Below are 25,974 nucleotides of genomic sequence, written 5' to 3' on the forward strand. Positions count from 1 at the left end.
AGCTTATTTTTAGCGGGAGCTCCCCTGAGTTTTGAGCTCTTTAATAGCAGCGCTCATGTTGGAGGGCAGGCGGCAGATAAATTATACTGCTTCAGAGCTCCATATTGCCGGGTGAGAGATGGCTATAGGCTCCAGTGTTAAATATAACACGGATACTTCCACTGCACTCTTCCCACTGGGTCATTACCATGCTGTATTCAAAGACTATAATCCACTGTCCCTAAACGTACCACCTCCACGACAGACTGTGCTGCATGCAGCTATAACAGCCCCAAGTGTGTTATTAATTCATAAGCTCATATGCTTATGATATGCTCTACATCATAGATGGTAAAATCTGTTTCTGTCTTCACAAGCCGAGGCAGTATAATTAATGAGAGTGGGGATCTCATGGTGCGCTGATTAATAAAGGAAACCTTCCAGTCCCAGGATGCTTCCACACCACTGATGTAAGATTTATTTTCTCAGGTACAGTAGAAGCATCATCAACATCTGGAGTTGTTTTTGCAGTTGGGAGTTGCCTTGTTGTTCCCCGTCAGGACAGAAGTTCTAGAATTCTCTTTTGGTTTAGTTTTTCCAAATTGTATTTATTTTTTTTTACTATTGATTTGATGCATGCTCATAATTATCAATGTATCAAGAGTAATGAGTGACTTGACAGAAAAAGCCATTACAGCCCACGCGGATCTGTGGGCGCAGCGCCTCCATGAATATTTATCAGCTCATTCAAGAAGCCGAAGAGAGCAATAACACAAGTGCAGACGCTGTGTTGAGCATTGTCGAGACAGAAATCTCTCACCCAGTCATCCTGGGTGCATTTCACAAGCTGCTTTCAAAAGGAAGAAGTTGAAAGTGTTGGTATCAGAAACGGCAGCAGCTTCTGAGGGACCACAGTGCAGATGATTTCATTAGTATGAAAATTGGTTCTGTCACTAAAGATTATTTTCACCTGTAATTGTTCCGTTAATCATTCCTCAAATTAAAACTGCTTAATTTTTATCTATAAAGTGTCCCCAAAACAATGAAAAATGCCTACTGTCATCGTTCAGATTGTTTTTAAGCGTCACATCTCTGAAGCTATTGATGAAACAGCTGCTAATTCTTTTGAACCCTTGTGAAGGACTTTTTGTCATCAAACCAACACAATCCTTGTCAACTTGTGCTGAAAAGGTTAATAAATAAAACACACTGATCAAACGTGGGGTTTTTCAGCTCCCTGTTTTATATTATGAACTGAATATCTAATGTGGGTTGTTCAAACAGAATGATCAATGTGAAGGTGTCACCTGAGGCAAACAATTGTACGAGTCTGCAGCCACGTTAGCGTCATCGTGAGACTGTGAATTGGCAAGGAGCTTTACGCCAACATCCGCATCCCACCGTGCTCTTAACAAATGCAATAGCATGTCTAAATCAGCAAGTATAACATTCACCTCGTCCACGACTGCGATAACAAATTAGTAATAGGCAGAGAGTGAACTGGAGGTCTGGTTGGAGTCCCTGTGGGCTGCTTCAAATCCGAGCTGGTTGGGATTACATTAATGAATGAATGTAACAGTTGTGGCCTTCGTTTATAACATCAATAAATACACATTTTGCATTCTGTGTGGGGGAACACCACCTAATGCATAGCAGTAGATCAGATCAGACGTACTATTAGAGTATTGCTCCTCCTACATCCGTCAGGGTTGGTTCAGTCTAAATATGGAGTCTATAAAGGTATCTCATGTTAGTGCTGTTGAGCGTAAATGAGCCTGGACGGCAGAAAGAGGCCAGGAGGAGCAGAGAAAGCTTGTTTAAAAAAAAGGAAACCAATGGGGCAGAATACAAGGAAGGAAGGAAATACAAGTTTTCTATGATGCATTCTATCACTCCGGTTATGTGTGTGAGACGTTTCTCAACTTTGAGATTTGTTGTGAGCAGGATACAAAGCTCATCGACTCCAGAGCACTTCACTCTTTGTTTTAGGTTTCTCCCTGCTGGGACACACTGGATCGCAATGACGGTGTGTTGAAGCAGGAAGAGGATAAAACACGCTATGTGGGTGACCACTGATGTAGACACACCTACTAATGAAGTAGTAGGTGTAGGTAGGTTCATTTTATGAACGAAAAACTGTGTTGAACAGCTGTGTGATGGATCTAATTTCCTCCGTAGAACGTGACCCCACTAACGGTACTAAACACAAAGTGCAGCTGAAGCTTTTGGGAGTCATTGTTCTGCTGATATTTGGTCACCAACCAAATATTGAACACATTAAAATGTCATCAGATGGTGGTGCTAGATGAGCACTCAGAAAATCATTGTCATCAAAATTCATTGGATGTCGTCCAGATTTTACAGCAGCGCAGTTGATAGCCGTCGAGGCGCACTTCTCCACGGGAGCCAGCTTCATTGTTTGCAGTAGAAAAGTCAGGAGAGTCAATACGTCTCAAAAAAAAAAAAAAAAAAGTCAATAAAATCATGTTCCTACTGCAGATAATGGTCATTTCACACTGCTACCACGGTGAACAATATATTGAAAGATTAATCAGTAATAAAGACAGAAATAGTCTTGAGTGTTGTGGAGTGTTGAGCGTAGTGCAGCGGGGCTGTCGTGTGTACTGTACCTCTGCCTCGTAGATGAACAGGATGACGTAGGTGATTGTGTAGACCGTCATGTAGATACTCAGTTTAACAGACCCACTGTGACTGATCCTCGCCCTGAGACAGACGGATAAACCAGCAGGGTCAGAGGTCACACACAAGTTGGAGGAAGATAAGAGGCACACACACGCAGACACACTTACAGTTGCACAAATGGACGGTAAACACACACTGATACAGACAGCATTTGGCTCTTCAGCTCAGTCTAGGAGCAGCTATTAAACAGCACACGGCATGAAAGGGTCCTGGGCACTCAGCTCACGACTGTTTATACATTTAAAATAACTGCAGGCTCTCCAACAGTAACAGAAATTAATGTGTTTTCCCACACAACTGACAAAAAGCAGCATTTCAGAGCTAAGCCTTCTTCAGTATATCAAAGATCCGTTCGCAGCAACTAATTCACACCAGAAGTAAAATAAACATATCAGAGTTGCGGAGCAGTTTTCTTCATACTGTCAGCGAGTCAGGTACTGTACTGCAGATAAACAGCCCTGTTTAGAGTGTGATGATTGTGCAGTTTTAAGTCTAATCACTTGGGTTTTAAGAGGGTTTAATAACTCCAGAGATCACAGAGTCTACTAAACCCTGAGGAGAGTGTAATCCTAGAGTCAAAAAAGCCAGTAGATAAATCCTGCAAACTCAGTTTTTGCTCCAAGTTCAGTTTATAAGAATTTAAAAAAAAAAAAAAAAAAAAAATGAATAAAAAAAATCACAGGGATTCAATTAAGCCTAAAGCAGAACCAATTCCTAAAGTTTGAATGACACTTGAAATGATGAAAAGTCAAAACTCAAGACTTTATGAAATGCTTTTTATACAAACAGTCTGTTCAGGAGTTTTCAGCGGGCATGATTACGTAACACCAATTTCTCCAAAGAAGGGCCTTTAAAAAAAACCAAACATTGTCAAGTACAGCACAATTTTTCTAAACAGCGCTTTGAAACTAGACTTAGAAAGCTTGCCAGACCAATGACTATTAAACAAGTATTGCCTTGGTCCAGTCAGCTGTGGGACGGAGACACGCTGATGTTCCAGCAAAGAAAAGCATTTGTAAATCATCCATTGTGGAGTCTAACCGCTTTGTCCCGCACAAATGTCCATGAAACATTGCCCACAGAAGAGTAAACCAAAAAATCTGTATGCAGGCCTTTCACATAAAACACAGAAACAACACTGCACATGAGAGCAAATACAGTGGAAGGAAAATAAGAATCCACGAGCTCTGCAATACCATTTTTTATGCTACTGTGTCAGTTTTAAAACATATTGTACTGACGTTTAATGACACACTCATATTTTATGCATATGGTTGTGCATTTTTTATACCACATCAGTGCTAGTATTGCAATGTATTGCTTTCCTTTCAATATCACAATACACAGATCTGCCACAGCATTATATGTTTCCCTTTTGCTGCAGAAATGAAAAACATCTTTAATACCAGAGAGCCAAATCGTAACCGAGAACACAGCTGTTTCGTGGGCTGCAAGTATCGGGAACAAGGTCTGCATGTGGCCTGCTGGCTGCTGGCTGCCGGTTGCATGTGTTTCCATTAAGTCATGTAATTAACATCGCAGGAGCTCCATTGGATAGTATACTGTACATCAATAAGCTTCATGTTCACCACGTTTCCTTTCAGGTACCACTTCTGATAAACACTGCAGAGTGGCAACACCCCACGAGAGAGCCGGTTTTGGAAACGGTGCAGCGCAGTGATAATACAACTTATTAAACCCGCGAAAATCCTAATGGTCGTTCCTTTTTCCTGCTTCTGACACAGTGTTCACCTGCTGCTTAATAGATCTTCACAAACTAACCAGTGTCACGTTGGGAAAAACAATAAATGTGATAACTGGGTGGAACAGAGCTGTTCCAGGACTTACACCTCAATACTACTAATATACAGATTAGAGACATGGTGGATATGCGAGTTTCTCAGTTCTTTATAAGTTTATTTTGCCCCCAGCTCTTTTTTTTTCCAGTTGCATGTTTGCTTAAAACAGGATTTAATTTATCATAGACTATCATGTAGACCCCAGTCAATGATGCATCATTACTGTTATATGTGAACCACCACATGAGGTTTTTGTTGGTTAAAGGTGGGTAGGACGTTCTGTGTGGGTGTTGTAACAAACTTCTTTGTGTGAGGTGTGTATCATTAAAATAAAAACAATACATTCATTTGAAAACAACAACAACAACAACAACAAACAAACCTGTATCTGGCTACAGAGTGGACACATTCTCACTGTGAGGGAAGTCCACTAACTATTACACCACTTTGAGTTGAGCTTAGGAAGACCTTTGTGCAAAGTTTGCATGTTTACTGGTTTCCTCCCACAATCCAAAGACATGTATCTGAGGTTAAATGACTCTGAATTGCCTGTAACAGTGAATGCAAGTGTGTCTGATTGTCCCTGTGATGACTGGTGACCTGTCTTCACCCAACAGTCAGCTGGAAATTAATATTTCTGAACAGTAAGTTTCATAAAGTGGTACAGAGAATGAATGAATGAATGAATGAATGAATGAATGAATGAATGAATGAATGTTGTTTAGTTGACCCATCAGTGGTCATATTGTTTTGGCTGATTGGTGTAGGGCGCACTCATCCATCCCATCTATCACAGCGTTCATCCACCCAACGAGAGCGATGTGACTTTTTGACAGAGCGTTGTCAACCATTGTCGTGTTATGAGACGATGACAGGCCGACCTGACAGTGACAGACAGTGACGGCTAAAACACACTTGCACAAAAGTGACATTTTTGCATGAACCAACATTGTAGAGAGGAATCATACAAGGACACGCACACAAAAAAATATATATAAAAGGTGCATTCCTCCCACCTGGTGACAGTGAAACCTTTGCCCAACAATATCAGCATCAGAAGGAACACCAGGAAACTGACGGAGAACAGTAATTTCCCTGGAGAAGGATGGAGAGAGGGAGAGAGAGAAAATGAGAATGAGAAAACAGAAGGGGTAATTAGGTTGTGGTTTCCGAATCTGCAAAATCAGAGGGGAATGATAAAAATCAGGTCACCACACACATATTGGACACACATGGTTATAAGAAAAAAAAAATAGAAAAATCATGCGTGAGCCTGCCTGTGCCCATGAAACCGGCTATTAATTTTCTTCAGCCATGCACACATCCATCATCGTCCACTTGCTGATTCTGCTCGGGCAGTGAGTGATTTTCTAATGCAGTGGTAGTGTCAGTCATTCAATCGGTGACCGATGCACCAGAAGAACTCACCTAGTATTTTCAGGCTGCCGGTGCCAACTCCATCTCTAGCATACAGGCCCCAGAAGACACAATGGAACAACAGGCTGAGCACTGCCAAGTGGAAAAGATGAACAGAGGATAGGATTAGGAAAAAAGATAGTGGGGAAGGGGTGGGGGGGTGGGGGGGGTGGGGTGGGGGGGCGATTGGTGAGCAGGAATTACACAAGAAGGAAAAAAAAGACAAAAGAGGATAGAAGGAGTAAAGGACAGACAGAGAAGAAGTGATGGGGAGTTGATAATGAGGGTAGATAAGGGGGAGGACAACAGGGTGAGAAAAGTGAGACAGAAAAGAAGAGGAATTGATGAAGAAGAGCAGAAGAAGGCTCGAGAAAGCAGGAGGTTGAAAGTGAATTTAGGGGGTGGCAGGAGACTCGAGGGGAGATTTTCGGGGGGGGGGGGCACGTGAGCGAGAAAGAAGAACGAAAGATAAGGGGAGAGAAGAAAGAGGATTGGATAGGATGAGAAGGGTGGTGGGATTCATCAGTAACAGTATGCTCTGCTGAACACTGGAACTCGGCTCCGCTGTTTGCAATAGTTCCTATTCAGAGGCTAATAAGGGCGATAATATCTCCGCTCTTGAAGTGGGGATTAAGGTATGAGATGCTGCTGCAGCCGTGCAAGAGGCTCACTGTCATCTCCAGAGTGTGTGTGTGTGTGTGTGTGTGTGTGTGTGTGTGTGTGTGTGTGTGTGTGTGTGTGTGTGTGTGTGTGTGTGTGTGTGTGTGTGTGTGTGTGTGTGTGTTAAATACTCACCCTCCACTCCTGCAGCAGTCATAAACATTTTGTAGGTGGTGTGAAGAAGCTGTCTTCCCTTCAAATTGTCTGTATAGAAAAAAAAAAGTAAGAATGAGATAGAGGTGACAGAGGTGTGTGTGTGTGTGTGTGTGTGTGTGTGTGTGTGTGTGTGTAGATAAAAAGGATGGGGATATGCTAACAGATGGTGGAGCAGAGTGAGAGGTACAGGGAGACGAGGAGAGGGAAAAAAACAAGAACAAGGGAACGGGCCGGATGAATTGGGGAAGCAATCATTAGCATGCATCCATCTTGTGACGCCCATCTCTGGATGAAGCCTTATTCATCTTCTCCGTTCTCGCCACCTAATCTGTGAGGATGTATTCCTAATGCGTATTTAGGCGACCTGTTTTAAAACACAAACATGCTGGCAAACAGCCACGGCCCAGGAGGGAATTTTACAGGGGGAGGAAGGGTCATAAACGCCCATGCACACTCTCAGCTGGCCTGTCTCTCCACAGATTCGGCTCACTGAGTGCTGATGGTTTCTCCCGTGACCTCCACAGAAAGCAGCAACACGGGAAAAAACGTCTAGAGTCCACATTTTCATTATTTTCACAAAACCTGTTTTTTATATTTTCAGCCAGCAGTAAATCTGAAGTTTTTTCCTCTCTGTTATTTCTAATAAAACTTGAACAAACTCATTTAAATTCCAAGATCTGTCAGTAAACTGCCGTCTAATACTTAGAGGAGTAAACACAGCAGTTCATTCACTCTCTAAGATCGTAACAATGGCAGAATCAAAGGAAGCAAGCCAGCGCATTGTATGACTTTGTGTCATTCCTGAGAGGATTTATAGATATAATAATATAAAAATATAGATATAAACCACTGAAATGACCTTTGAAATAAATCTGGTTTTGCTTTTATTGCCAATAAAAAAAAAAACTGGTGGAAGCTACACTTGTGTCCGTGCTTGATTACAGTATGCTGAATTCACAAACTGGGTGTCTATTGTTGTACTACATATCAAAACTGATTGGTTCAAATCCTTGAAAAAATATTGTTGAACCATCAACAACAGATTTGTTGACAAATTCACGCTATTGGTAAGATTCTGAAGGAGGAATGTTGTTTCTTTTCTGGAGAATTAGGTGTCTTACAGTGTCATGTTGCGGTTTCTAGATGATCTGTATGTTTTACTGAATATGGTGTATTTTTTATCGTACATGCTGCCACCGTGGCACGGTCTCCCTTTGCAGAACTGATCAGGATCTCTAAGGGTACGCCAGTAAAGTAAATTAAAGTTACTTTCTGGAGTGCAGATAAAACTAGTTCAAGCTCAGAAGCATTTCATGGACAAAGAGCTCAAAGGTTTGCTATCTCTCACTGCATGGCAGCTGAGCAGGTCCTTCCACTGTGGATGATCAGGGGATACGAGCAGCTTTGTAAGATCTCAGGAGGTCGGAGAAATTAAGAAAGTTTGGCTGCACAAAGTCTTTTTTTTTACTTTTTCCAACTAGTTTTTTGTGGTTGCTTTATTGTGAAACTACATTTTTACAGGAGAAACTACTTTCAAATTGAACTTCTCTCAACACATGCCATAATGACCGGATTTTCACTACAAAAGATGGAAATGACTGATTAGAAGTCTTTATTTTTTTATTTAAAGGGAGAAATGTAGCCGCACAGAAAACAAACAAACAAACAGGATGAGAATTACTCTACTTTTTTTCTTTGAACGGCAACTCTTTCCTTGTAATTATTGTTCTCAGCCGCTCCGGGGCTTTTTCTTCTGACCTTCGTGCGATGAACTTGCTTCAATAAGCTGACTGCGACCACTACCTTCTCCACTCAGCCGTTCCCACTTTACATGAAACCCCAGAGCAGCTCTCACCAGAGCCGCCTGGCACATGCTCCACCATCACTCAACACATGAGACCTTACTCCCAATCCATCAGGAAACATGTAGATTTTATGCTGGAGCTAAAAAAAAAGGCACTTAATAATTGCTACGGGCTCTGAAAGTCAGAATATGTCGGGGGGGGGGGGTAAAAGTAGAAAGAGTACTTACAGGCAAAGTAGCAGGAGAGGAGGAACACCATGGAGAAGATAACCAGGAACGTGATGTCCGTCTCCAAGATTCCTGTAAATAAGAGATGGAGGAAGAGGAGTCAAAAGGAAAAGATATAAAGGGAACGGAATAACTGATGAAGATTATAGAAAAGAGAAGGAGAGAGAAGGGAGGCAGTGAATGCACAAGAGGAATGCGAGGGAGTCCCGGGGTTCACGAAATGTCAATACAACGGAAAGAAGGGACAATCGAGGAGGGCAGGAACATAAATTGAAAAAGAGATGAAAAATCCAGGGGGGGCCACATACTTGATCAGAATATCGGATTAGTTCAGAAACAGAGATAGAAGGAGCTGCAGTGGAAGCAGAAGAACTGGAAAGTAGGAATAATTCATTTAGAAGATCCAACAACCTCTTCTTCTCATCCCTCCCTCTCAGTTCATCTATCATCATTAATTCATTCAGCTGTCCCTTCATTATTGTAATTTGTTCAGTCCACTGTGTTTTATTGGCTGTGCTAAGTGGTGTTGGCTTGTGCCGTCAGCGATTTGTTCTGTAATCTCCGTCTGTCTGTCTAATCACTCTTACCAAATTCATCTGCAGAGAAATGCTGCGTCCAGAAAGACTGGCCATTGGTCAGTTTCATCTCGTACTCCAGCTGCAAGCCATCGCCCTGCAAGGGAGAGAGGAGAGAGGGGAGACAAAGGAGGAGGCGGAGGATGGCAGGTGAGATTAAAAATGTATTCGTTTGCACTGTTAAAGGTTTTGTGATCTGTACAAAATGCACATTAATGCTTTATGCTGCAGTGGACTGCTCGGCGGGTTGAAATGACAGAGGGAAGTAATGACTCCTCAGATTTATATTTAAACATCATCCTCAAGACATTTTGCTTTTTCATTATCACACTGAAGATGAAACTGAGAACTGCGGTACCTTTTTGGAGCGAGAAGAAAAAAAATTATGGGTTGCACTTAAAAGCAGCCCTTCAAAGTTAAAGTGTAAAAACCTCAGAGTTCTGGATCACAAAGATGGGATAAGTACTTTAACATTAAAGGATTTTACTCAGGGCTGCACTTTAGCAGCAAAATCAAATATCACAGCATCTTGGTTTTTATATAAATATTTAGCACACATTGCTCATGCCCTTAAAATCATTTCACCCCCCAAAAAATAGCAATGTGGTCTTTCCATCCATCTTCCATAGCCACTCTAACCAAGCTGCGGTTGCAAGGGAGCTGCAGCCAATCCCAGCTGGGGATGGGTGAGAGGCAGGTCACGCGCGTGCACACACACACACTCTCACTCTTATGGGAAATTCTACAATTCAATGCATATCTTGAGATTGTTGGAGGAAGGAAAAATGGGTATCCGCTACACCACTGAACAACTCTGGAGTTTTTCATCTGCTACACCAGCTTGAACCAATTTATGGTCCCAGGAAGCCGATCCCAATGACCAATGGGCACAAGCCAGGGTATACCCAGGGTGAAAGTAACCTAACAATCATGTCTTCAGTTTTTGGGAGGTAGAAATCGACCAGAACTGAATACAGAGCCACTCACGGTGAAGGCTGAATGCCAACCACTGTAGCACTGTGCAGCTCTGGTGTTATTCCACATTAAAACCACCGACTTTGACTCAACCTGAGGGAACTAACTACGACACCAGCATGTGGCTTTGTGATCGTTCCCTTAACAGTGTCATTCAATTTAGGATTGCAGGAGCTGGAACTGGTCCCAGCTGGCTCCATGACCTGACCTTGAACAAGTCGATAACACACTCATGCGGACGATCACTTGCACGCATGGGCAATTTGGAGTCACGAATTAACCTAACATGCAATGTCTTTTGACTGTGGGAGGAAGCTGGAGTACCTGAAGGAAACAGATGTAGAAGGTGAACATCCAAAACTCCACACAGGCAGACTGCAGCTTGGGATTAAACCGAGGCTGCTGGCTGTGAGGTGAGAGTGTTGCCTTTTCTATAACTGCTTTATTGAACTCAGAGCTGCAGGAGCTACAGCTGAACTATAAAACGCAAGCAATACTTCAAGGGTTTTATTGTGAAAAATAAAATAACAACAATGCATATCAAATATATTCCCTTTCAATGTACTTGTTTTTTATTAATGTGAGATGTTTTTGCAAACTGAAATCATATCTGCCACAGTGTTTTTCTCCAGTGAAATGTCTGCAAAGACCTTTCCATTTCTGCAGTTTTTAGCATGAATATTCTCACAAAGTCGCCCTCGTGGGATGGAACATGAAAGCCAATGCGACTTTGCTAATGATAAGGTGGCTAGCTGTCCCTGATGCATCACTGGTCTTTTTGTTCAGCGCATCGTTGCCATCTGCAGTTCAGTTCGGAGTTTCAGCGTTGCATTATGAGCTATACTTTTAATCAAACTGTGTGTCGTCCAATGGAAAAATTAGGAACAACAATGGACTGTGGGCCGAATGCAGCCCAATTTAACCAGGAAATCACACACGCACACATTTAGAGTCACCGATCCAGCCAACACACTTGTTTGCTGGAAAATTGTGAAAGGAATGCACAGAAAATCAACCCCTGCAGAGGGAGAACATGCAAACAACACAGGAGAGCTGTGGACTTGAGGTTTCTTGTCATGAGGTGAGCGTACGAACCACCACGTAGGCTCATCGTATTCAAGGCCATTTAAACTTGTCCCAGATTCCAACTTCAACACATAAGCGAGCTGTAATTTCAAACCAAACTGTTTACCAATCATCTACAACGATGATGAGAAAATCTAATGGAGCCGGCTTGCTGTTGATCATTAGACTGTAGCCTGATTAATCACTTTGTGCAGCACCGATGTCCATTTTTCACACCAGATCGCAAAGTGATTGAAGAGAGCAACATCTGCCTTTGCTCTTCTCTCTTGCAGCTTAGCGATGTCAATTAAAATGATGATGTGATGTTTGTGATAACACACACAAAAAAAAAAGGCCCACACATCTTTCCAAACAGATCCCAAGATTTCTTCCAGCAGTTCCTGCGACAGCGGGACTAAAATGCCCTCATGGTTTTTGGTGCAGAGCCGGCTCTTGATTGAACTGCTGAGTGTAATTGTGTCATGCAGTCGATCTCCCAGCTGGCCTGAAGGCACCTCAGGATCCCCCAGGTGAGGGTAAAAAAAACTGGTGGAGAAAGAAAGGAAGAAAGGGGAATCGAGGCTGCTTCGCCTACTGCGCTGCAAACGTGCAGAATGACCCAGATTAACAGGAAGAATGGATGGATCATATCCATAGCAACAGTTTTCACTCACTTAATGTTTGTTTTTAATTATTAACAGCGTGAAATATCAATTATTTGTTAGGCTCATTATACTTACGTGTCAATCTGATATAATTGGCCTACTCTGCAATGTTACGAAAGATGTCACAGAAGGAATATCTGGGTAATGTAAACAGGCGAGAAACCCCATGGAACTACCTTGCTGGTACAGCACTGTTGATACAATAAACACGTTTTGACAGTCTTTTTTTTTTTTTTTTTTTTTTAACGCAAACAGTCACATTAAAGGGAATTTGGGAGGAGAGGAAAAAAGGGGGGACGGGGACACGAGAGAGGGCTCAGAGATGGGTTGACAATCAGAGCACAGAGAGCTCATTTCACACACACAAGTTCAAAGCCAATGGAGTTTGCGCTTGTTGCGGTGGAGCGAGGGAACAGAAAGAGGGAGGGAGAGGAGAAAAAAAAAAGAGACTTTGATTTCATTTGGCAGCCCGAGACTCCATCTCACTCCCTCCATCAAAAAAGGGCGAGAAGCATGGAGTGTGCACTGCCACAAAATCAATACAGACACAAAGAGCAAGGAGACAGAGATGAAGAGGGAGACAGATGCAGAGAGAAAGAAAGTTTAGGATACAGGTGGAGAGAAAGGCGGCGTGAAGGAAAAGGGAGAATATGCAAAGAGGGAGAGAGCGATGGAAGCAGTGGGAGGAAGGAGCGATGAGAGACGAAGTGGCAGTTTCACAGCGGGAAATCTCTCTGCAGGACAGATGGGGAGTCGCAAGATGAGCTTCAGGCTGCCGTGGGTGTAAACGGCACCCACTTCGATGTACTCTGCTGATATATCACTCACTGAAGGTGTTCTCACTTAAACATCTGTACAGTCTACACCTCTCACAGCCTCATGGGGAGCTGCTAAGTGCATTTAAAAACGGGACTTCTGAGAGTCTACAGAGTGTGACTTGCGGACATAAATGTTTGGGTACGGCTTGTCGCTGAGTGCCATTGACCTCACGCGGGAGATGCTCTGAAAACTTCCAGTAAGGCTGTGTGCACTTGACACCACCCAGATTGTAAATCCAAAAGTGATTGGCAGCCATGTAATTCAACAACCACGGAGTGAAAGAAGGGTGCTTCATTAAATCAGCAGCATTTAAATAAAACGAGAGGATTTGCTGGAGATGCATTTAAAACAGATCGACATAAATTTTTTTGTCTCTCGTACAGATTTTCCAACGAAAAAACACAATTCTGCATCCCCATCACTTTTCGGATCAATGTAAAAATAAATACAGGAACTGAGACGATGCAGAGGAAAAGTTCAATCCCAGACCAATATGAATGCCACAGATGCACCAATCGCATGGGAAATATACTCACACTTTAGCTTTTCAAGGAAGAAAATCTGTGCTTATGACCAATCAACAAATGACATTTAATGTCAATGGATCAGATGCTGACAACATCTGTCAACGTGGAATTACAGGAGGTTTGGTATTCATCCAAAATTCACAACATGGTGTGAGTTTAGAGTTTAGTGACCTTCACTCTGGATGAGAGCCGACTGCTCGGCTTCACTTTAATGTCATTGATTTCATGTAATCCGCCTGAACTGCTTGTGATTTAGTTTTAATATGTCTGAGTCTATAACTGGGAAAAGATATTCAGTCACGCGGGGATACATCAATCAGATTGGGAGTATATTCACTTATACTCACCAAAAACCTTGTCAAAGCCACAGTAACCCTAATTCAGTGGCTCCATTCTCCAAAGGCAGCATTCAAAATGCAGATTACATCACGACTGTGATTAGTCTGTTTCGCTTCAAGACTCCATAAATGAGGTAAATAAATTAGCTCTTTCTCTTAATTCAACAGGTAGGTCCTCAGGAAAAGACAAGTGGGTGTGATTGTCTGAAACTACAGGCTTAGTAAAGTGTTGCCACCCTGGAATTCTTTCACATCAATGGGCAGAGTCCAGAAACATTTCAGAGGAAACCTTTTGGACTGAAAGATGTGTAAATATGATTCAATTGGAGTAATAAAGTACTCAAGTTTTTTTGTTTTAAACTGCTGTTTATTTTCATTAATGGATATCTGTTTTGATAAACATCAGCATCTTGTTATTGTCCCTGTTTTGTTTCCAATATATCTGAGGACTGTGAGCCTGTCAGTCTAATATGAAATCACTGAATGTATTATGTGCTCTGCCGTTCTGCAAAACATCAATTAAAATACATATTTATATCTCCGGGCTCCTTCACAAGTCAGTTTTCTCCATCACTTCTATCTGCAGCTGTCAAGGTTGGTTAGGTGAGACGTAGTGCTTCTCGACAACGGCGAGAGCAGCAAATCTTTGAAGACTCCACTATCTCATTTTCCGGTTTGCCTTCGCATCATGTACAACCTTCAAACATGCATCTTCCAAAGCATGTGACCTGAACGAGTGCACAGAAATATACGGCTGCTTTCACGGGCTATGAAGCACTAACCTCGACTCATAAACTCACCTGGTTGTTCACAACAGATGTCCCTTCATAAACAGTTATGACAGCCATGCTTGTGGGAACGCCGTCCTGCGAGTCTTTTGCTGCGGGGATCTTCTCCCAGTGGGGAGCAGAGTATCAGCGAGGTCAGGCGCTGATGTTAGGTGATAAGGTGCAGCTCACGGTCGGTGTTCCAGCTCAGTCCTCAAATTGCTTGAGGTCAGACTTCAGTGCAGGCCAGTGAAATGCTTCAATATCCAACTCGGATAAAGCCTTCTAAAAACGGGACCGCGACTTGGACATGAGCTGCCCTGGTGACACATTACACGCTGCACAAACGAAGGCGTTGAACGTTTAACATCTAATGCAGCTCAAGACTATGAACATGCTCCTCTCTGCATATTTCTAAAGGGACTTTATATGACTGCAACAATTAATCTGATTTACAAAGCTACAGTAATAAACTTCTTTTCTCTGAGTTTTGGAGAACTGAACATAAAAACTGAAGAGACATCATTTTGCACTTTTAGGAACCATAATGGCTGCTCCCCCCGCCCCAACAAAATCTAGTAATATTTTACAAGTGAAACATTGTAAACTAATAAAGAAAGCAATTTCAAATCAAGGAAAAATGTAATTTGTCACACTATGTGAGCTTGGTGTTCACACTGTGAGCATTGCAATCTATAAACCATTATACCTGTTCATTTCCCTCATGGGTGAAGGAAACATCACCCACATGATTCATCCATCCATCTTCTAATCCCAACAGAGACTGCGACTCGGTAACAATCACAGCCTTTTAAAAAAAGATGTGAAACACCTGAGGAGTCAACAGTCGACACAGAGAGACGATCACTCTCATTCACTTTCATATCTTTAGTCGTTGTTGAGTCACAGAAAGACCCACCGAGGGTCAAGGACCTGGATCACCACTCTCAGCTTTTTCAAAGCAGTGTTCATTCCGGAGAAGGCAAACACGGCGACACACGCCATCACTGTCACTGACTTCAGCATTTCGGCTCTTCGGACTGCGGGAGGTCAAGCCACACATACAACATGCAATCCAGTCATGGCTCAGATTGAAACCCAGACACAGTGACAAACGTCTCTATTATTTCTGATTTACTTGAGCACCATCTCAAGTCAAGACCAGATTCCAGTCTGATACAGAATAAGAATAGCTGTGACAGCAATAGTTCCCTTCATGAAAGATGGGTGGAGAATACATCGCTCACAAGGCCAATCTGCCCACCTCTGAACTTTAAGTCATCATTCAATATATCATTGCACTGTGGGATAGAGCTGATGTGAATCCGCCACAGGGAGAACATGCAAACTGTCCACAAGGAAATGTGGCTCAGATTCTAGCTTGGACACTTTTGTATTGCAGACCATGCTCCATTGTGCTGCAGCACCAGGCTCATAAAGTTTGAAAAAAAATCTCATTATTTCTTATTTACTGCACTAAATTAGCTCAGCATTTCAAGTTCAAACTAGCTCCCCATCTGCCAGAGAAGAAGATAACTCCTGTTTGTTTTATCCAGGTCTAGTGTATCTTTTGTGAAGACTTGCATCAGTGTTACACAGTGGCTCTGTGTTTGTGTTTCTACACCATTTCTTTTATCAAGATGAGTCACTTGGCTGAGTTGACAGCCGCAAAAGTTGGGCTTTTTCTTTTTTTTTTTTTTTTTTTAGCCTGGGCCCATTAACAGCTCGTCTAATTTCAGCTCATTCTTGGTTCCCCACTGAGGTAATTCTGTTTCATTAACAACAATTCTACTCAGAATAATAAGGCAGAAGTTGATTAGAGCAATTAAAAGCTTTCCTTTTTCTTCACTTGTGTTTGAAAGACCAGCAAACTCAACACTTACACAACAGTTCCCAGGTCAATTGCAAGTAATGAAGCTATGCTATTAAGTTCTTCTGTTTTTGTTGATTTGAAATGAACAGTGTCTATAATCAGTGCTACCTGACAAGATATTGTATTGTGGCACATCAAAACAGTTTTATAAAGTGGCACAGATAGATGTTTTCCAATTCAAAACCTTCAACTGCACTCTGATGTAGAAATGTAAGGACAACGAAAAACTCCTTCTGCTTAAGTATTTTATCGACCATACAACGTTGTTTGCTTTTAATATTTTACTGTATACATCCAGCAAACTTTCTATTTACCCACGTTAGAGCCGACCACGATCACACAGCCGGTCACAGACCACGAACAAAGGCAGGCCACACTCACATTCCCACAGAACTTCGCAACGTTGATGGATCAATGAACTTAATTTGCATGCAGGAGTACCCATTTAATGTGTAAAATGTGCAAATATAAGCCATATACTATATAAATAAGAATGATCCGACATCAATTATCAGAAGGTAATCTCATCAAGGAACATCTGATTGGATATGAATTTGTTTAAAGTTGCTGTCCTTTTTTTAATGTCACTCGTTGAATGTTATACAGCAATATACAGAGGAGCCAGGAGTCTGTGAAATGACTGTATGGACCCCACACAGTGTTGAGCTCAACGTCATGGAGTCAGCTTAAAAAGATTTAACACGCATGGAAGAAACGCTCTATAGAGTTCCTCTTTGTGCAAGTGTACTCAGAAGATTTGAGGATGTTTTGAAAGCGAATGCAGCAATTACTGATTTCAGCGTTACGCTTTATATTTGCATCAGTTTAGAGGATCAAAATGAGCGATCAAAACTTTGAGAACTTTGAAAGCCTTCAAGCTTTCTACTTCTGCACTTTGTGTTTCATAAACAGAAGAAATAAACGGCAGTCTGGATGAAGGTTTTCCACACTAGTAAACCGTCAGAGATCTTCTGCTCCATCATTATAAATACAATTGAGGTCATCACAAATCACAACGGTATTTCCCTCTGATGAAATAATAATTATTTGCTGCCTTGAGGATTCCTGCTATGATTAATCAAGTAAAATTGCCTAGAAATCTTAAATAACGAACATCTCCACAAGTCCCACTTATTTCATGCCGGGGAGAAAGTGGAGAGCAGACATCCTCCGGGTGTTAAGGTCTTATTGGCTGATATGGAATTATGCCCAATTCAGCTCAGGTAAAAAGTGAGACGGAAAGTAGATGAAAGGAAAACTTGGATAAGAGAGAAACAGGAACAAAGAGGGGAAATATGAAGTAGCAGATAAAAGTGAGGGTACCGGGGAACAAAAAACGCATCAAATGAGCGAGAGAAAAAGAAGAAATGAGACCAGTGAGATGGCAAGATGGAGAGGAAAAACACAATTAGGGACAGGCTGACGGAGAGGAGTGTGAGATGCAGAGGTAAATAGATATGAAATGGGGTGTAGCACAGCACAGCGTGATGACGGAGAGTTGAAAGAGAGCAGGACAAGCAGAAGATTGTGAGCGACAGAGGTAGGAGAGATGAAGAGGTGTGGAGGCAAAACGGAAACGAGAAGGCAAGTGGCGAGAGACGAGGGGTGGAAATTGGCTGTGGGACGCAGCGCGCATATGTCCCTGGGAGCGGAGACGAGCTTTTATACTCGAGTCCAACAGCATTAGGCAGCGTGTCTTTCAGCGGACACTGGCGTGACACTAAACCACACTCCGCAGGAAGCATCCATTCTAATCATATCCCTCTTCAGCCTGCGCTCTCCACTGGCAGCACACAAAACAACCCCCCCCCCCCCCCACCTCCAAAAACTGGAAAAAAGCCCAAAAGTACAAGAGCATGAACACACACACACACAATTACACACAGATTCAGGAGCATGACTCTGCTTTAGCAGTGTCAGTGATAGGCAAACTGATACACATAGAAATGGGACGTATTTACTCTGTCTGCCCTCTTTCATAAAAACACTGCACACCAACAATACAACACACACACACACACACACACACACACACACACACACACACACACACACACACACACACACACACACACACACACACACACACACACACACACACACACACACACACACACACACACACACACACACACACACACACACACACACACACACACACACACACACACACACACACACACACACACACACACACACACACACACACACACACCTACACTCAGGATTTGTCCTTGACTGAAGCCCTCCGCGTAGGACGATGTATCACTGCCAACCTATCATTATCCAAGCTCATGATTTCTTCAGTAACTGCCCCAGTCTGGACTCGTATCAACAGACAACACACCGCAGCTGCCACTTTGCTCCTTTTCTTCCACTACTGTCACAACACCGAGTCGCCATAATGACATGATACAATGCTTAACTCTGCCTGAAGGGAAATAATCAATAGGCTGCAGTGCACTGCATGTAAAGCCACGTTTAGAACAGCTTAAGATTTGCATGCTGAGAGCTTTGTTGCCTTGTTGCAGTGAGCACTGCTGTACGAAGGTCCAGATAAGGCGCTTCAGAGAGTCCAGAGGCAATCCAGAGACAGATAACTGGTAACCGATCGGCGGTAATATGCGAGAAGCTTAGGTTTGATCTGTGCTTGTGGTGTGTATGTGCATCTAGAGATGCATCCGTTTGGATGAAACATAATTCTATTGAGCGATTACATTTAAGTTATACATATAGATGACCACATTAACTCCTGTCACCTATCGTTCTATCAAGGATGGAAATGAAAATCCCCAATAGAAGATTATGATTGTTATAGTTTTATAGCTTTATAAATAAATTTGTGTGTGTGTTCCATCGAAATATTTAATACTTTATCGTTTTACAAGATACGATTCCTTAAGTGGGAATTTAATTCAGACCTATGAGGTAATAGCGTAGATAGCTTTATTTGTCACACACAATGACTATGCAGTGAAATGTGTTCTTTAAATCATTTTATCCCATCCCCAAGTTATTGGGAAGCAATTGGAGGTCTAAGGCCTCGAACAGAGACCCACAGTGGAAACCTGGCAGCAGCAAACTTCTAAATACAGACGGGCGTCTCCACATTCTCGGACTCCTCGTTCAATATATACTGTTCTGTGTGGATTGGGTTTGGGGGCCTTTTTGTGTGCACTTTGCATATTCTGTGTGTGTGTGTGTGTGTGTGTGTGTGTGTGTGTGTGTGTGTGTGTGTGTGTGTGTGTGTGTGTGTGTGTGTGTGTGTGTGTGTGTGTGTGTGTGTGTGTGTGTTTTCCAGCTTCCTCCCGGTCAAAAAACATGCAGTTGAATCTAATTAGTAAATTAAGCGTAGGTTTGAAAGCGAGTATGTGGGTCGCTCTGTGCTTTTCCTGTGAAGGATTGCTGACTTCTCCGGGTTGTAATCTCGGCGACAAAGGATTAAGTGTCCTGGTATCATGATAAAAGTTTCGGCTTCACAAATAGAACAGTAACTATAGTAAAACCAAGCCTCTCTTGAATCGGTCCAAAAGTTTAACCATACTGCCGCATTTACACAAAAAGTTTAATCGACTGTGCTGTACTACAGTGACTAAACTATAAAGCCTTTATAGGTGTTTAACTACCAGTTACCTACTGTAAATAATCCTGCTCTGCTCATCTTGCTTCACTCAGACTCCTACACAGTTCTGCCTGTCAGTCAATGTAAACATGGACTCAATCATCACTAAAGAGGCCGTACATTTCTAATGGATATTACTCTTTTTTTTGCAAACATAATTGGCACATCTAACTTTCATTCTTCTTATTATTATTAAGTGTAGAATTATATACTTTCCTAAAGTTATATGGTTGTGGGTAATTATTTGATAGAGTCAGACACAATTTATGCTCAGGTAGAATTATAATTTGTAAGAAGCAGCACAGAAAAGTATTCTTAAAACACAAAGTGTTCCCAGAGCCTTCCTCGGGGTATGCTGTTTTTTATTTTTTTGCTGGAGCGATTTTGTTTTAATATTCCATTCTGCAGCTCACACCTCAAATCTGTTGGAGGTTTTTGTTTTTGTCTGAAAGCAAACATTTTAAACATGAGCTCAGGCTAATAAACTGAAAAAAAAAAAAAAAAAAACCCTTTCAAAGTTAAAGAGCTGCTCTTCAGGCAATCTATCGACAACAAGGACCTCTGTTCTAACAAGCATCATGAGGAATAATCTGTCCTCCGTTTAACAGATGAGAATGACGCTGACGGTGATGAAAATGATGACGTCTGTTTGTCGGGATACAATCTGAACACAAACAAAGTCACACGGTGAGCGGGTTTACATGTAAGCCCTCCCAGTCTGTTTGCATGAGAGCAGCAGTGCGTCACCACGGCGGGTAGTAAAGCTGCCGCTATAGAGACACACACACACAGGCAGCGAGCCCGACGGGGGTCAGAGGTCAGCACTTACCCCACACTTGCTGAGAGCGATGTACCACCATCTCTCCCTCACTGAGCGGAAGCTGCGACCACCCACGCAGCTTAGGACCTCGTCGTTCCCGTCGCCTTCCACCTGAGGGAGAAAAACATGTGTCGGGACCAGAGTGTGGAAAAAAGACATCCCCCCCCCAAAAAAAGGCACACTGTCCTTTTTACCTCCAGAGACACAGTGAATTGTCCCAGAAGAGCAGAAGCAGCCTGAGATGTCAAGATACGAGCATATTTCACACCAGAGTACAGCCTGAAATGTGACAGTACGATCCGCTAACAACCAACACAGTCACACTGCAATCACACCTCTTGATGTGATAAATAAACACATTGTGTTGCTGATTGAAAAAAAGAGACAAGGACTTTTTTTTTTCCTTTTAAATGTGTTACAGGCGCGCACACACACACGCACACACACACACACACACACACACACACACACACACACACACACACACACACACACACACACACACACACACACACACACACACACACACACACACACACACACACACACACACACACACACACACACACACACACACACACACACACACACACACACACACACACACACACACACACACACACACACACACACACACACAGATCTTTTAAAACCTCTCTGATTGACTGGGATGCGTCATCGTCAGTGGGAAAGTGTAACACAGTGAAATGTTATGAAAACATATTACAGGCCATTAGCTCGCTCTCCCTCTCTGTGTTTATTGTTTTCCTCTTCTGGAAATCCCTGGACTGTTTTTGCATTACAAAGGAGTGAGTGTGCATTGGGAAAAAATGAATATATATTCAACTGTCTAATGACTAGGAGGAACAATGTGATACACACTCAAAGTGTATTTCATCACACTGTATGGTCAGAGGCACAAATTAAATTACAGAGAAGTGTCCCTGCATTGAATTCATAAAGATCTTGTTATTTCTCAGAGATAAAACGATGCTCATTGCAATTCAAAGTGCAGATCAGCCAAAACAATACGACCACCAACAGGTGAAGTGAGGATTACCTCAGTATCATAGACGCTGTCTGACGGTGTCGTGGATGAAATCACAAAATTATCCCAAGTTTGAGTATGGGCTCAGGGGGCTTTCCTGTTTGGAGTTTGCATGTTCTCCCTGTGCTACTGTGGGCTTTTTCCAGTTTCCTCCAGCAGTCTAAATATATGCATGTATGGATGTATGTATGTATATATATATATATAGACTCTTAATTATTTTTAGCTGTGAATGAACTGTGCGTGTTTAACCGTCTGTTTCTGTGATGTGAATCCCCCCCTGAGACCCTCTACCTGAGGAAGATCTCTCACACTCCCTCTCTGTCTGTTGCAGGATATCATTATCATGGCTGCCGTTCGTGGGTATGGTATTGTTGGTGCCTTCAATGCTGATGCCTTACAAGCAGAAAATTGGTGTGCGATTTGAGCAAAGTTTGACCACTGACATATTACGCGAGCCAACTGGAGGTAACCCAAGAAGAAAAAGCAGTGAACAAGCATGGTTGATTAAGCTGGGGTGTGAAAACTGGTCCCATCCAACAGAAGTTATTGCTGCTTCTGAACATATCAGATATGTTGTCATTTATATAAACATCTAAATATGATGACATTATGGCTGATCGGGGTATAAAACTATACATGTGAATAGACTGTGATTGTGAGTGTGTGCTCTTACCACACATCCTGACCAGGTGTAGCGTGTTGTGAGGTTGATGACCTGGTTGTTCTCAGGCCTCAGTACTGCTTCTTTCTGGTAGCAGTTCTGCCGTCGTCAGAAAAATACAGGAGAAAAAAAAAAAAAATCGAAATCGAAACAATGTTTAAAAACACCAGAAAGCTTAGCAGACCTGAATTTCTGCTGTATTTACATAGTCTTAAGTCTTCCTAGTGAATTTCTATTTTTAGTCTTTTAGTCAGTTCCATTCAATAAAGCTGGAGGCGAAATGTGCCCCAAGCTGTTGCGTTCAGCTGTAGTCGTTACCCATCATTTAGACATGCATATATCCAGTCATAGCAGGGTGGGATTTCGCAGTGTGTAAAATGCGAGGAGTGTTTAATGAAAATTTAATTAAAATTGCGTCTGCAATGGCTACTGGTCTACCGAAGCAGCTAAAATTACAATTGATATTGTTCGTCTCTTCACTGATGGATTTTTCTCCTCACCGATTGCCGGCTATTGGAAGCAGAAACCAGTGAAAAGGAGAATGAAGACGCAGTATCTGAATCTGGAAATCTGACACGAGAAAGAGGGTGGAGGAGTGATGGGCTGTTTGTAGCTGCACCAGAAATATCTCTACATGATGTCACATCTGTGTCTCACAGGATGTCAGCGATGGCAGAGGAATACGCCGCCAATCGCTTCAGGACATGAGCTGAGAAATATAAGGCATTCGGGTCGATATGTTTATTTATTACAGCGCCAAACCAGTTTTTTTCCCAGCAATAAAAAAACAACTAGCAAATTAAAGTAGCCACGCTATCTGTTTTTCACCATAAACTGTTTTAATAACACAAACCGTTACACTGAAGGATGTGCGTTGATAAAAGATTCACTCCGCAACACAAAAGCTGAGCGAAAGGTAATTATGCCTGCCTGCAATAAATAGCTTTGTTATACATTATTCAGCCATTGTGAGAGCGATTTAATGTTGATTTCATAGAGGAGATAATGTTGGATCTCACAGCACCAGCGCACTGAGCCTTACACATGCAACGATTAAGAATTCATGCGAGCCACAGCTGAGGGACAGACCAGTTCGCATGACTCCGCGCGCTCTGCAGGCAGCGATTTCAGACCGAAGACTTTCCATTATAGAATCAATCTAATGGTAAATGTATGGACAGTGGAGAGCAGAGCCTGTTTGCCAAAAGCAGGAATCCCTCTGCAGGCATGCAGCGCAGTCTGCTCAGTATGTTGGTGAGAAATGTATTTTCCACCATTTTGGCCTTGGCTTCTGGCAGATTGGGTTTTTAAATAAAACAGCAGTCACAACACTGAACTGTAGAGAGTGAGCTTCTTCACACTTTTGAAATGTTTGGTAAACAGCGTCTCTCTTTTCATACAAAGATTCAATGGCAGGATCACAACGGGTTGTGTCAGCGTTGTGCTTGTTGATAATATTTACTGACCCAAAAGAACTAGTTAATTAGGAAGTTAACTCATGTGTGACTTTTGTGTCATTCAATCACGGATATCTTATCAATCTGCACAATAGTTGTATCATTGTAGTGTTGCTGTGACACAGTAGCTGAGCAATCAGTTTTTGGTGGGTCAGATTAACGACTGCTTCACTTCATTTAGTTCAGATGAAGTTAGTTGGATGAAGATGTTGGGTGATCTGGATGTTTACGACAAGAAAAATCTGCAAGACATCCGCTGAGATAAACGACCAACATCAATGTACTGATACACCTGCAGAAAAGCCTTAAAAAGGGAAAGTAACTCTTATTTAAGGCTGCTAACAATATCTACTTAGTATATAGACCAACGGTACTATATTTTGCTGCAGTCAGCGGTCAGTTTATGATTACTGGGATTTTAGTGATATAGTAACAACAGAGTGACAATAATATAAATACTATTCAATATGTAATCAAACTTTCCTTACGATTTTATTATATTCAAAGACACAAATTCATGTAGACTTCTCAGAGGTTACTCAAAATGCTTTTTATGCCTCGAATAATCTCTCTTCAACAATCAATGGGATAAATGTATTCTCTAATTAAACATTATAAGAAATAATTACTAGTATAATAATAATAGGACCACAAAATAATAGCTCTTTTGAAAGTCGTACTGGACAAATAAATGAAATGGTGAAGCAGCAGCTGCTGCTCCAGTGACTGTTCCCTGTTTATGAACGTGGTGGAAGCGTGAGCCAGTGTCTTGGGCATTCCGTGACAAGCAACAAAGTATTGTAATGTTCTGTGCATCGCGGCAGCTAATTTAAATATATGGTAAGTAGTGGGTTGATTAGTTCTCTATACCACATGTACACACCCGACTCATATGGCACACATTTTGACTCATGCCAAGTTGTAATTTATGGCTGAATATAAAACACTGTTCACAGCTGTTAGGATCCACAGGGAAAGACGCTGAACTCTCGTTGTGCTCGTCAGAAGAATTTAATTTAAGATATGCGGTTAGCATTAATGTACGGCCTGCAACTGTCATTACTGTGACACTCTTTGCACTGCAGCTTGTTTGGTAATTGTAATATCTCACATTAAGCAATTTCAGTAATGAAAATGTGTTTAAACAAATAAATAGTTTGCTGTGTCATCACAGTTACATTGCCATGTTCCTATATAAGTCATTACTCGTGACCCTGGTCATCATTCAACCCAAATAAATGCAATCATCATCAACTCATTTTGAGCAACAGACCCAAACTATAAAACTGCGCCCACATACTTCCATATATTTTGATAACTGGACCATAAAGTTGAAGTATCTACAAGGAGAAGCATCTATTGAAGAGAATCTTTTCTTCAGCTGTCATTTTCGGAGGAGCAGCTCGAGTTCAGGCAGCTCTGGCTCGCGTCTCACTTTGTACCATCCTTGATCACTGCGTGTATCATCAATAATACATGATTGTGAGTGAAAAGCCTCTGTTTCTGTCTTTTCAGGAACTGACAGCTTTGTTTTGTTCCGAGCAGCTCGGGGACTGTGTGATCCTACAGTCCGAGTTAGAATTAACAACGGCGGAGTCACGAGACGGTTTGAATGCGACGCTGACGTGCGAACAAGTAAATGGGGCAGTGCTTTTTGCTTTAATAGCAGCTTGTCACATGACGTGATGCAGAGGGTGCCGGCATCTCACCTTTTCGGGCCTCTTGTACACAGCTGGCCACTGAGAGCTGTCATCAAAGTAGAGCAATATGTTCTGACAGCAGCGAGACTGCACAGAGGAGAGGAAGTGACAGGGAGAAAGAACGAGAGAGAGAGAGAGAGAGAGAGAGAGAGAGAGAGAGAGAGAGAGAGAGAAAAACAAAGAGATTGCATCGGGATGTGCATAGATCAGAGAGGAGGCAGTGAGACCGTCTGAGATTTATGTGACAAAACTGTTTCCAAAGTCTGCAGGCTAAAAACATTGAAGCAAGGCAGGGATGAAGGAAAAAAAAAAGA

General features: G+C 42.2%; 1 protein-coding gene across 1 annotated transcript in view; it reads right to left on the reverse strand.

The window, feature by feature from the left end:
• Positions 1 to 25,974, reverse strand: part of tmem145 (transmembrane protein 145) — a 50,599-nt gene that overhangs the window by 6,576 nt on the left and 18,049 nt on the right. The window contains exons 3-11 of the mRNA XM_080471344.1: positions 25,670 to 25,747; positions 22,516 to 22,602; positions 20,801 to 20,902; positions 9,333 to 9,417; positions 8,746 to 8,817; positions 6,693 to 6,761; positions 5,910 to 5,990; positions 5,498 to 5,576; positions 2,610 to 2,703 (exon numbers count right to left, since the gene is read on the reverse strand). Of these exons, the coding sequence (XP_080327470.1) occupies positions 2,610 to 2,703; positions 5,498 to 5,576; positions 5,910 to 5,990; positions 6,693 to 6,761; positions 8,746 to 8,817; positions 9,333 to 9,417; positions 20,801 to 20,902; positions 22,516 to 22,602; positions 25,670 to 25,747 (747 nt within the window). The remainder of the gene's footprint in view (positions 1 to 2,609; positions 2,704 to 5,497; positions 5,577 to 5,909; positions 5,991 to 6,692; positions 6,762 to 8,745; positions 8,818 to 9,332; positions 9,418 to 20,800; positions 20,903 to 22,515; positions 22,603 to 25,669; positions 25,748 to 25,974) is intronic.

The sequence above is a fragment of the Lipophrys pholis genome, assembly GCF_963383615.2.
Source record: "Lipophrys pholis genome assembly, chromosome: 9".
Classification (NCBI taxonomy): Eukaryota; Metazoa; Chordata; class Actinopteri; order Blenniiformes; family Blenniidae; genus Lipophrys; species Lipophrys pholis.